We start from the raw sequence: 12,447 nt of genomic DNA on the forward strand, positions 1-12,447 counted from the left end.
ACACATAAAGGAAAGCCATATATGACCAGCCCACACCTAACATCATACTCAATGGTGAAAAGTTAAAGGCTTTTCCTTTAAGAGAAGGAAAAGACACAGATGCCCACTCTCACCACTTCTTTTCAACATAGTAATAGAAGCCCTAGCCAGAACAATTAGACAGAATAAATAAAAGGCACCCAAATAGAAAATGATAATGTAAAATTGTGTCTGTTTGCTGATGACATTAATTTATATATAGAAAATCCTGAAGATTTTGCCAAAACTGCTAGAATTGATAAATGAATTCAGTAGAATTGCAGGATACAAAATCAAGTTACAAAAATTAGTAGCATTTCTATACACTAACAATGAACTTAAAAAGAAATTAAGAAAACAATCCCATTTATAATAGTATCAAAAAATACTTAGGAGTAAATTTAACCAAGGAAGTGAAATATCTATATACTGAAAACTATAAAACTTTGATGGGAAAAAATTAAAGAGGATGCAAACAAATGGAAAGATATCTCGTATTCATGAATTATAAAAATTAATATTGTTAAAATATCCATACTACTCAAGGTGATGTACAGATTCAATGAAATCTCTATTAAAATTCTAATATCTTAACCGGGTATGGTGGCTCACATCTGTAATCCCAGCACTTTGGGCAGCCGAGGTGGGCGGATCACTTAAGGTCAAGAGTCTGAGAACAGCCTGGCCAACATGGAGAAACCCCGTCTCTACTAAAAATGTAAAAATTAGCCAGGCATGGTAGCGGGAGCCTGTAATCCAAGCTACTTGGGAGGCTGAGGCAGGGGAATTGCTTGAACCCATGAAGCGGAGGTTGCAGTGAACTGAGATCATGCCACTGGACTCCAGCCTGGGTGACAGAGTGAGACTCTGTCTCAAAAAATATATAGATATATATAATATCAGTCTTAACATAAACAGAAAAAACAATCCTATAATTTGTATAGCACCATAAAAAAAACAAAATAGCCAAAGCGCTATTGACCAAAAATAACAAAGCTACCTAGAGGCATCACACTACCAGATTTCAAAATATATTATAAATCTATAGTAATTAAAACAACATGCTACTGGCATAAAAACAGACACATCAGGCCGGACACGGTGGCTCATGCCTGCAATCCCAGCACTTTGAGAGGCCGAGGTGGGTGAATCACGAAGTCAGGAGATGGAGACCATCCTGGCTAACATGGTGAAACTCCGCCTTTACTAAAAATACCAAAAAAAAAAAAAAAAAAAAAAATAGCCAGGCATGGTGGCACGTGCCTGTAGTCCCAGCTACTTGGGAGGCTGAGGCAGAAGAATCACTTGAACCCAGGAGGCGGAGGTTGCAGTGAGCCAAGATTGCACCATTGCACTCCAGCCTGGGTGACAGAGCGAGACTCTGTCAAAAAAAAAAAACAAAACAGTGGAATAAGATAGACATCCCAGAAATAAACCTATGCATCTATGGTCAATTGGTTTTGAACAAAAGTACCAAGAACATGCAATGGATAAAGGACAGTTGCTTCAATAAATGCCACTGAAAAAACTAGATATCCACATAAAAAAGAATGAAAATGAGCCATTATCTCACTACTTATACAAGAATCAACTCAAAATGGATTAAAGACTTAAACATAAAACCTGAAACTATATAACTACTAGAAGAAAACATAGGAGAAAATTTCCATGACATTGACATGAGCAGAGATTTCTTGGATATGACTCCAAAAGCACAAGTAACAAAAGCAAAATTAGACAAACAAGATTGCATCAAGCTAAAAAGCTTCTGTACTGCAAAGGAAACAATTGAGTGAGGGAAAAATCCAGGGACTGGAGAGAATATCTGCAAATTATACATTCAATAAGAAAGTAATATCCAAAACCTACAAGGAACTCAAACTACTCAGTAACAAGAAAACAAATAACCCTTTTAGAAAATGGGTAAAGGACTCGAATAAACATTTCTCAAAAGAAGACATAAAAATGGACATCAGATATATTTTAAAATGCTCAACATTTCTAATCATCAGAAAAGTACAAATCAAAACCACAAGATATCACCTCACACCTGTTAGACTATTATCAAAAAGATGAAAGATAAATGTCAGTGAGGATGTGGAGAAAAGGGAACACTAGCACACCAATGGTGATACTGTAAATTAGTACAGTCATTTTAGGAAATAGTATGAAGGTACATCAAAAAACTAAAAATAGTATCATCCACCCACAGCTCCAATAGAAAATAAAAAACAGAAGAGGGAGGATAAAATTGGCCTATACCGCCTCCTCTAGTTGCAGAAACATCTGTACCACCTCCTTCGGTGGCAGAAATAGAGACCCTAATACAAAGAATTTTACGCTCTGCTGCCATAGCTGGAGAGCCCTTAGGACCTTGCGCTTTTCCTATTTCCATAAGGCCTGATCCAAATAATCCACAGCAGCTTATTCATGAACACACTCCACTAGAGTTTAAAGTTGTTGAAGGAATTAAAAGCAAGTGTGGCAAATAATGGTGTAAAGAGCCCATTCACCTTAGGATTGTTAGAATTTGTGTTTGGTGCTATGCATCTTTTACCCTTTGATGTGAAACACTTGGCGCAAACTTGCTTGTCCACTAGTGCATATATGACATGGAATTTAAATTGGCAAGAAATGTGTGCAGACCAGGCTAAACAGAACCGTGTTGCTGGACACGCAGACATTACAGAGGATACGCTACAGCTATCAGTCCCTGTCTTAAACAGGCAGCATTAGAAGGAGAGCTCTTAACGTGCTCAGTAACGCAAAACAGCAAGGCAATCAGGTGTATGTTTATAAAAAGATAAGAAAAAGACATTAGAAGTCGAAACCGCTTGGCCAAGCAGGCGGTGGGCAGAAAAAAAGGCTCAGCGGCAGAAAAGTTTGCAGCTACCAAGCCGACAAGGTCCACCCAGGCCGGCAGCATCCCCCACCCCACCGGCAAAGGAGGGAGTGAGCGGAGCAGACACAGGCAAAGCCTAAGCAAGTACAACGCGGCCACCGCCCAAGGCCTGCAACCGCTGCCCTCTGGCTCTGAGGGCAGCCCATAGCAAAACTTCATGTGTTACATCCCAGGCTATGATTCTCTGCTAAGATTTTAGTAAAATGTAAGAAATTGAAAAACCTCTTTTCTAATAATGGCCACTGTTGTTATCTCTCTCCTACCCCTGACGTAGCTTTCCAAATTCAATTTAATTAAAACAGTAACCTCTGAAGGGAGAGAGATTACAGAGGGCCCATGAATTAGTTAAAGAGTAATTAAAAGCTAGGCATGTAAAACCACACATTACCCTTTAAAAGAGAACTTTAAACCTAATTAAATGATATTTGTTAAATTTGAAGGTAAAAATGTTTTGTCCTTCTCAGAAAGTGAAGAAAAGTTGTATGTAAGTGTACTGAAAACTCATGCATGAATGACTGTCTTAACCCACTGATTACAGATAGTCTTTGATTTGTACTTGCTAAAAGAGTCCTAAATTGAGTTCCCCAGCTAGTGAGTCACTGTTTTCAAGACTGTTTGCCAGATTAAAGTCCATAAACTTGGTCAGCCTGAAAACTCAATTACAAGATTTAAGCTATTCTGTCTGTGGCTTTAAGCACATGGTTAAAGTATATTATTTCAGTCTCTGCTTCTAGAGAAGCTTTCAGATTTTCTTTTTAAACTTCTTGTTACTTATTTCAGCTTGCCATCTTAATAATTAATGCAGTCAATTGCTAAGTTATGACCCTGATATCATCAGGATTCCTTTAAGTAAAAGGCAATTCCAAGCGGTATTGCACTCCCCCATACCTAATGTTTTAACACTGTTTACTGATGGGTCTGGTAAATATGGAAAAGTGGCAGTCTAGTAGAGACCACATAATTCAATCACTCAATCTGAGTTTACTAGCACTCAGAGAGCTAAGGTTACTCTGTTTATTTATCAAAGATCTTTTACAACCTTAAGCTCGCTCTGGACTTTCCAGCCTTATGTTGCAAATATAACCATCAATTAATGGGGTCGAGACTTAAAGCATGGGATATGAGACTTACAAATGAAAACTTTGATAATCCAGGATTTAAAATGTTGAAGAACATGTGATATCACAGTGGAAAAGGTTTGGAGAGGTTTCTACAGTGAAATCCTAACCCAATATCAGTAACTGGAAAAACAGATAGAAAAGCACTAGGAGGTCAGGATTTCTGATGGAGGTCATTGATATTTCTTCTCCGCCCACTGCCTTACCATTAGAATGGCTTAATGACAAACCTGTATGGGTGGATCAATGGCCCCCAACACAGGAGAGGCTAGATCAACTTCATCTGTTGGTAAAAGAGCAACTGAATGCAGGAAATATAGAAAGTCAGTTAGCTCCTGGAATTCACCGGTATTTGTTGTCCCAAGGTCCAAAAACAATAATGATCTCTGGGATTTCAGCTCAATGCTCAGAGCTAATTGCAGTCATTCAGGTTTTACAGCTCACAGCTTCAGATCCTATCAACACTGTCTATGATTCAGCTTATGTTGTGAATGTAGCCAGTCGCATAGGCTACAGTTAAAAGTACATTAGACCCAGAACTGCTTGTTTCACTTATTCTCAGATGCTGCATGCTACATGTCAAACAGGTGAGATAGCTGGTCATGTACAGCAACAGTCTGTCATCATTTGCTCATATGGGGATACCTAAATAATTAAAAACTGACAATGGACCTGCTTATACTGGTCATGCTTTTCAAAATTTCTTGCGCTTTGGGCTATAACCCATAAAACAGGAATTCTTTATAATCCTAGAGGACAAGGCATTATAGAACAGGCACATCGAACATTAAAACGCATGTTGAAAAGACAAAAAGGGGGTTAAAGGAGGCCAACTACCACCTCAATCAAAACTACATTTAGCCTTATTTACTTTAAATTTTTTTGACTCCTGGTATGGATGGTAAGACTCCAGCAGAAAGACATTGGCAAGTGTTAGAGGAAAAGAGGAAAGTTTATTAGAAAGTGTTATGGAAATCCCTGGAAGAAGGACAATGGAAAGGTCCAGTGGATTTACTGATGTGTTTTTACAGGAGATGAACAAGCCGTGTGGGTGCCCTCACGGTGCGTGCAACCATGGAATGGGAAACTGGAGGAACCCAGGGTGGCCAACTATAGGCCCGGTCCCTCTGGTATGAGCCATGAGTCAGCTGAGCCTGAGTGCAAAGATGGAGAGAAGGCCGACTGGAGTCATGACACAGTTCTAATATTACACTTGTAAAGAATATCACCACTTAATTTACAGTTTGTGTTTTTAATTCTTATGTCTTCTTAGCAGCTAAGAAGGACCAGCTCCAGTAAAACAATACCCAATTGACCTGTAAATCTTGTCAGTTATATCACTGCATTAATCATAGCACATTGCAAATACATAATATCTCTACTTTGATGATTTTAGGTAGCATCCCTGGGCTATGGATTCCTGTTATCTGTCTGAGCCTTGAGCTGCCACACCTGCTTTGCATTTTATGAAACTTCTTCTAACTCAGCTTACTTATTGTGTCCATAGAGCCTTAGGCATGATAATTTTTGCTATTGTTTCCTTGGTCACACTAATAACTTCTATTGTGATATCTTCTGTAGCTTTGCATAGTTCTGTTCAAACAGCTCAGTACATGGAAAACTGGACATGTACAGCTAACCAAGCATGGCTACTTCAGAATAAAATTAACACTGAGTTACAAACTGAAGTGCCAATGTTGAAATCCATGGTTCTATGGTTAGGGGGACAAGTACAAACTTTGCAATTGCAGCAGTAATTGCATTCTCATTTTAATCACATTCATATTTGTGTAACCAACTTAGAAAAGTGAGTATCCGTGGGACCTTGTGAAAGTCCATTTGCAGGGAGCTTTCACATCCAACATCACCTTTGATATTGGTGAATTACAAAACAAAATTCTTGATTTCAATACGCAAACTCAAGAGTTTCAGCCTTCTTTAGGAGACTGGACCGAATTCCAGCAAGGCCTGGAGAGCCCCAACCCTTGGACCTATCTAAAGCACCACATTAACATCTTATATGTAGTTCTTGGAATAATGTTTTGTCTCTTCTTTTTATAGTCTGTAAAATCAGATGGACTGCCAATCAGAGAATGAGAGCTGCCCAGCCTGGCCTTACATTCTTCCAATTAATTCATAAACAGAAAGGGGGATATGTAGGGAGCCGAAGGCCTGTGGGACATGACCAACTCAGCATTCCACTGGAGGCTATACGATCAAACAGCAAACTGTTTATCATGAATGCAGGATGTGAGCAAACTCACGACTGCTCCTGCTGACAGAAGGTTTGCTGGAGGCAATCACTCCCTGGCGCCAAAGTTATCTACTGTGACATCTAGAGCCTGTTCATCGAGGAATGCAGTCTTGCAAGCCTACTCGGGACTGAGCAGCTGACCCTTTCTTCCACCCGCCTTCTCACTATCTCTTTTGCCTAATAAATACAGAGGGCTGTGTAAAGCTTAGGGCCCTTGTCCATTAGAGGCAAAGCACCCCCTGACCCCTCCTTCCAAATATACTCTTTTGTCTCATGTCTTTTATTCCCACATTTGCCCCACTTTGTTCAGTCCCCCTAGGTCCATGCAGGTTATATAGGGGCACCCCGAGCAGCGACAGAATCGGGTGCTCAACATTACTTGACTAGACTTGTTAAGGATATCTGTTTTCCGTTCAGAAAACTAGAGTTTTGATTTGTTTATCAATTGTGATTTTGTTTTAAAATATGTTAATGTCTTGTTTTAGACTTATTTTGTTTTCTCTAGATTTTTTCCCCTAACTCTTTGAGACTGATGCTTATTTTTTGTTTGTATACAAAGGAATGCATTGAAGGATTTTGAACTATCTCTTAAGTTCAAATATGTTCAAATCCCATCCATTTTGATGTGTGGCAGTCTTGTTTTCTAAGTAGTTTAAAAATGTGTTTTAAATTTCTAGTTCAATAATTAAGTCTTAAAAAAAAAAACCACAATAAGATACCATCTCACATCAGTCAGAATGGCGATTATTAAAAACTCAAGAAAAAACATGCTGGTGAGGCTGCGGAGAAACAGGAACACTTTTACACTGTTGGTGGAAATCTAAATTAGTTCAGCCATTGTGGTAGACAGTGTGGTGATTCCTCAAAGACCAGAACCAGAAATACTATTTGACTCAGCAATCCCATTACTGGGTATATACCCAAAGGAATATAAATAATTATATTATAAAGATACATACATGTATATGATCATTGCAGCACTATTTACAATAGCAAATACATGGAATCAACCCAAACACCCATCAACGATAGACTGGATAAAGAAAATGTAGTACAAATACACCATGGAATACTATGCAGCCATAAAAAGGAACAAGATCATGTCATTTGCAGGGACATGGATGGAGCTGGAAGCCATTATTCTCAGCAAACTAATGCAGGAACAGAAAACCAAATACTGCATATTCTCACTTATAAGTGGGAGCTGAACAATGAGAATACATAGACACAGGGTAGGGAAAAACACACACTGGGACCTGTTTGTGGGGGTCAGGGGAGGGAAAAATAGCTAATGCATGCTGGCCTTAATACCTAGGTGATGGGTTGATAGGTGCAGTAAATCACCATGGGACACATTTACCTATGTAACAAACCTGCATATCCTGAATGTGTATCCCAGAACTTAAAATAAAAACTTAAAAACTTAAAAACAACAAAAGTAATGAAATCAGCATGCTGAAGAGCTATCTGCACTACCATGTTCAATGCAGCATTCTTCACAATACCCAAGATATGGAAACAACCTAAGTGTCTACCAATAGATGAATTAATTTTTAAAAGTGATATATATGCACAATGGAATACCATTCAGCTCTTTAAAAACAGGAAATTCTGTCATTTGCAACAACATGGATGAATCTAGAGGACATTATGTGAAATAAGCAAGGCACAGAGAGACAAATACTGTATGATCTCACTTATATAAGGAATCTAAAAAGTCAAACTCATAGAAGTAGAGAATAGAGTGGTGTTTGCCAGAGGCTGGGGAAGAAAGAGGTGAATGGGGAAAGAGGAGACATTGGTCAATGGGTACAAAGGCACAATTAGGAGAAAAATTGTGTTATATTGCACGGCAAGGTGACTATAATTAACATTGTAGTGTATATTTCAAAATATCTAAAAGAGAGGATTTTAAATGTTCTCATACAAAGAAATGATAAATATTTAAGATTATAGATACACTAATTACCTGATTTGATCATTTCACAATGTATACAAGTATTGAAACATCACCTTGTACCCCACAAATATATATAATTACTATTTGTCAATTAAAAATAAAATAAAACTTAAAAAAACAAATTAACATCACCAGCAATAGGACACATCAACCTCATATATTTTCTGATATGATGCATTGAGAAGATACATGTCCTCTGTAGTATTATCATCAAAAATGCATAACTTTAATCTAATCATAAGATTCAACCAATCCAAACTGAGGAACACTCAACAATAAAATTAGTAAGTGGAATTCAAAGATGGCTCCCAATTTTCCCTTTCTCCAGTGTTAACCCTTCTTTTTAGTGTGGTTGTAACCTTTAAATATGATGAGATAATCAATGTCTTGATTAGGTTACATTTTATGGCAAAGGTGATGAAATAGTAACTATTATAATAATGTTACATTATATAATAATCTCCCATAGCAGACTAGAGATTTATCTGCTGGCTTCCAAGAAGTAAGCTGCTACATTGTGAGAGGTACACATGACTAGGACCTGAGGGAAGCATCTAAAAACAGAGCAAACTCTTGACAATAGCAAAAAAAAAAAAAAAAAAAAAAAAAAAAAAAAAAAAAAAAAAAAAAAATGGAAGACAGCAGTCCTCAAACTGTTAGAACTATATTCTGCCAACAACCAGAGAATTTGGAAGGGGATCCCAAGCCTCAGATAAGATCACAGCCTCAGGTGACATTTTGATTTCAGCCCACTGGTACCTGGAGCAGAGAACTCAGCTAATGCATACCTGGACTTTTGAGCCATGAAAGCTGTGAGGTAATAAATTTGTGTTGTTTTCAGCCTCTAAATTTTTGGTAGTTTTACGCAGCAATAGAAAATAATACAATAACTGACACACACTCTCCAAAACTTTCAAGGTCATGAAAGACAAGGAAAGATTGAAGGCCTGTCACAGATTAAAAGAGAACAGAGAGAAGTGACAACTAAAGGCAATTTGAGATCCTGAGTTGCACCTTGGGACAGAAAAATACATTAGTTGTATAACTGGTGAAATGTAAATAAAGTGTGTAGTTTAATTTAACATATTGTACCATGTTAATTTCCAATTTTTTATAATTATACTATGGTTATGTAAGTTATTAACATTAGGGAAAAAAGGGTGAGGCGAAATGAAAATTTTTATCTCCTTTTTAAAATTTCTCTGGACTATAACATTATTTTAGTAATAAAGAGTTTAAAAATAAAACCTGGATGGTGGGAGGCCAAGGAAGGCGGATCACCTGAAGTCAGGAGTTCAAGATCAGCCTGACCAAGATAGTGAAACCCTATCTCTACTAAAAATACAAAATTAGCTGGTGTGGTGGCGGACGCCTGTAGTCCCAGCTACTAGGGAGGCTGAGGCAGGCGAATCACTTGCACCTGAGAAAGAGAGGTTGCAGTGAGCCCGGATCACACCACTACACTCCAGCCTGGGCAACAGAGCAACACTCAATCTCAAAAAAACAAACAAACAAAGAAAACCTGAATGGATGATCAGGAGGCTGAGGGCAGTGGCCTCAATAAAAAGACATAGTTTCTTGGTCCAGTTTCTCGACCTGAACCAAGGTTCAGAGCCACTGTAAACTGAAACGGGACTGGGTCCCCAGGAGGAGAGATTTGTAACATCATGGCAAGTATACATAGTAATGATTTTTTCAGTCCTTCTCCAAAGGGTCCTATATCCATTTACTTGAGTAATTGTGCACTGAAGAAAGAAGAATACTCAAACAAGTCAAGGACTTTTAGTCACAGTGTCTGTGTTAATATTGATACTCAGATACCCAATTGGCTTCCTGGCTTTCCTATCTGGTATGATTGCCCCTTCTCCTAAGAGCAGTGAAGAGGAAGAGCAAGAGGATGAAGAAGTTCTTCAGGGAGAACAAGGAGATTTTAATGATAATGATACCAAACCAGAAAATCTGGGTCACAGGCCTCTCCTCATGGATTCTGAAGATGAGGAAGAAGAGGAGAAATGTAGCTCTGATTCTGATTATGAGCAGGCTAAAGCAAAGTACAGTGATATGAGCCCTGTCTACAGAGACAAATCTGGCAGTGGACCAACCCAAGATATTAATACAATACTCCTCACCTCAGCCCAATTATCCTCTGATGTTGGAGTGGAGACTCCTAAACAGGAGTTCGATATATTTGGCGCCGTCCCCTTCTTTGCAGTGTGTGCTCAACAGTCCCAGCAAGAAAAGAATGAAAAGAACCTCCCTCAACACAGGTTTCCTACTGCAGGACTCCAGCAGGAGGAATTTGATGTATTCACAAAGGCGCCTTTTAGCAAGAAGGTGAATGTACAAGAATGCCATGTGATGGGGCCTGAGACACATCCCAAAAGCATAGATATATTTGGCTCCACTCCATTTCAGCCCTTCCTCACATCAACAAGTAAAAGTGAAAGTAACGAGGACCTTTTTGGGCTTGTGCCCTTTGAGGAAATAATGGGGAGCCAGCAGCAAAAAGTCAAACAGCGCAGCTTACAGAAACTGTCCTCTCGCCAAAGGCGCACAAAACAGGATATGTCCAGTAGTAATGGGAAGCGGCATCATGGTACGCCAACTAGCAAAAAGAAGACTTTGAAGCCTACCTACCGCACTCCAGAGAGGGCTCACAGGCACAAAAAAGTGGGTCGCCGAGTCTCTCAAACCAGCAATGAATTTTTAACCATCTCAGACTCGAAGGAGAACATTGATGCTGCAGTGACTGATGGGAAAGATAGGGGGAATGTCTTACAACTCGAGGAGAGCCTGTTGGACCCCTTCGGTGCCAAGCCCTTCCATCCTCCAGACCTGTCATGGCACCCTCTACATCAGGGCCTGAGTGACATCCGTGCTGATCACAATACTGTCCTGCCTGAGCAGCCAAGACAAAATTCACTACATGGGTCATTCCATAGTGCAGATGTATTGAAAATGGATGATTTTGGTGCCATGCCCTTTACAGAACTTGTGATGCAAAGCATCACTCCACAGCAGTCCCAACAGTCCCAACCAGTCGAATTAGACCCATTTGGTGCTGCCCCATTTCCTTCTAAACAGTAGATACTTCTGATGGATTATTGGCATTAACTCCTGTTTCAAAAAAGTATGAATAGTTTTATGAATTTGAAAAAAAATTTAATGGCTGTTTATATCATTCCTTCTTAAAGATCAATCAGAACAGGTGATTTTTAAATAAACCAGATAGAAAAATGAAGTATCTCTACAGGGTAGTAACTTGATGCCTCTTCCAAGCAGGAGAAAAGGGAGCTAAATTGCCAGCTCTAACTAAGGGTTTCTGCTACTGACATCACGACACAGAAATGCAAGTGTGGTACTTCCAGTGAAAGCACATGGCACCCTTCCAGGTGTGTAACCACTCAGGAGGGACAGTAACACTGTTATTTTTAATATCAGAATGTCATTTTTGTGTGCATATCCCTAAAATTAGGGTTATTTGTACATACACTAGTTACGTTTGTGAATTTTTTTAAGGTCTCTTCTAATTTCCATGCAGTTAAAAACAATCTAGTTCTCTTAAAGCATTAGAAAGTTATTATCTGGAGAGTGCAGAGATTTCACTCCATACACCTTTCTCCACAAAGCAGAACCAGAAGTAACTGACTATTGTGCCTAAAACTGTTTCATTTTAAAAACAAGTGCCATTAATATGGAATATCTAATGATAAGTATATGAAATAATGTGTACGTTAATTAGCTCAATTTAGCTATTCCACAATTTACATATTTCAAAACAATGTTATACATGATAAACATATATAATTTTTGTCAATTAAAACATAAATTTTAAAAATGGACTATCACATAGAAGCCTAGAACAAAAATATAAAGAGAAATATCTGACATTCGAAAAGAAATGATAAGCAGAAAAAATGATATAGAAGAAAAAATTCACTACTTTAGAAACACTTTATATTGTTTATGAATGGCTTCTTGCCCCAAACTTTTATTAACATGGCCCTAATAAAGCAGATTATTGGAAAAAATTGGGAGTGAGGACAAGGGTTATATAAAAATTTTATTTTAGGAAGAAAATACGTAGGAGAAACTGAATTTTCAGGACATTTACAGTGTGAAATCATGTTGCATTTAATAATGTACTTTATTAGCAACTTCACCAAATATTCCCCAAGTCATAAGCAACAATTAT

General features: G+C 38.4%; 1 protein-coding gene across 1 annotated transcript; it reads left to right on the top strand.

The window, feature by feature from the left end:
- The first annotated feature begins 10,103 nt into the window (after positions 1-10,103).
- Positions 10,104-11,712, top strand: LOC129475340 (putative BMP-2-inducible kinase-like protein). Its single transcript, XM_055267438.2, has one exon. It carries the CDS (start codon positions 10,104-10,106, stop codon positions 11,337-11,339), a length of 1,236 nt encoding a protein of 411 aa, XP_055123413.1. The 3' UTR covers positions 11,340-11,712.
- Positions 11,713-12,447: the final 735 nt, after the last annotated feature.

The sequence above is a fragment of the Symphalangus syndactylus genome, chromosome X (genome assembly GCF_028878055.3).
Source record: "Symphalangus syndactylus isolate Jambi chromosome X, NHGRI_mSymSyn1-v2.1_pri, whole genome shotgun sequence".
NCBI classification, from domain to species: Eukaryota; Metazoa; Chordata; class Mammalia; order Primates; family Hylobatidae; genus Symphalangus; species Symphalangus syndactylus.

Coding starts and splice junctions, on each gene's coding strand:
- LOC129475340 (XM_055267438.2), top strand. CDS start 10,104: ATGATTGCCCCTTCTCCTAAGAGCAGTGAAGAGGAAGAGCAAGAGGAT.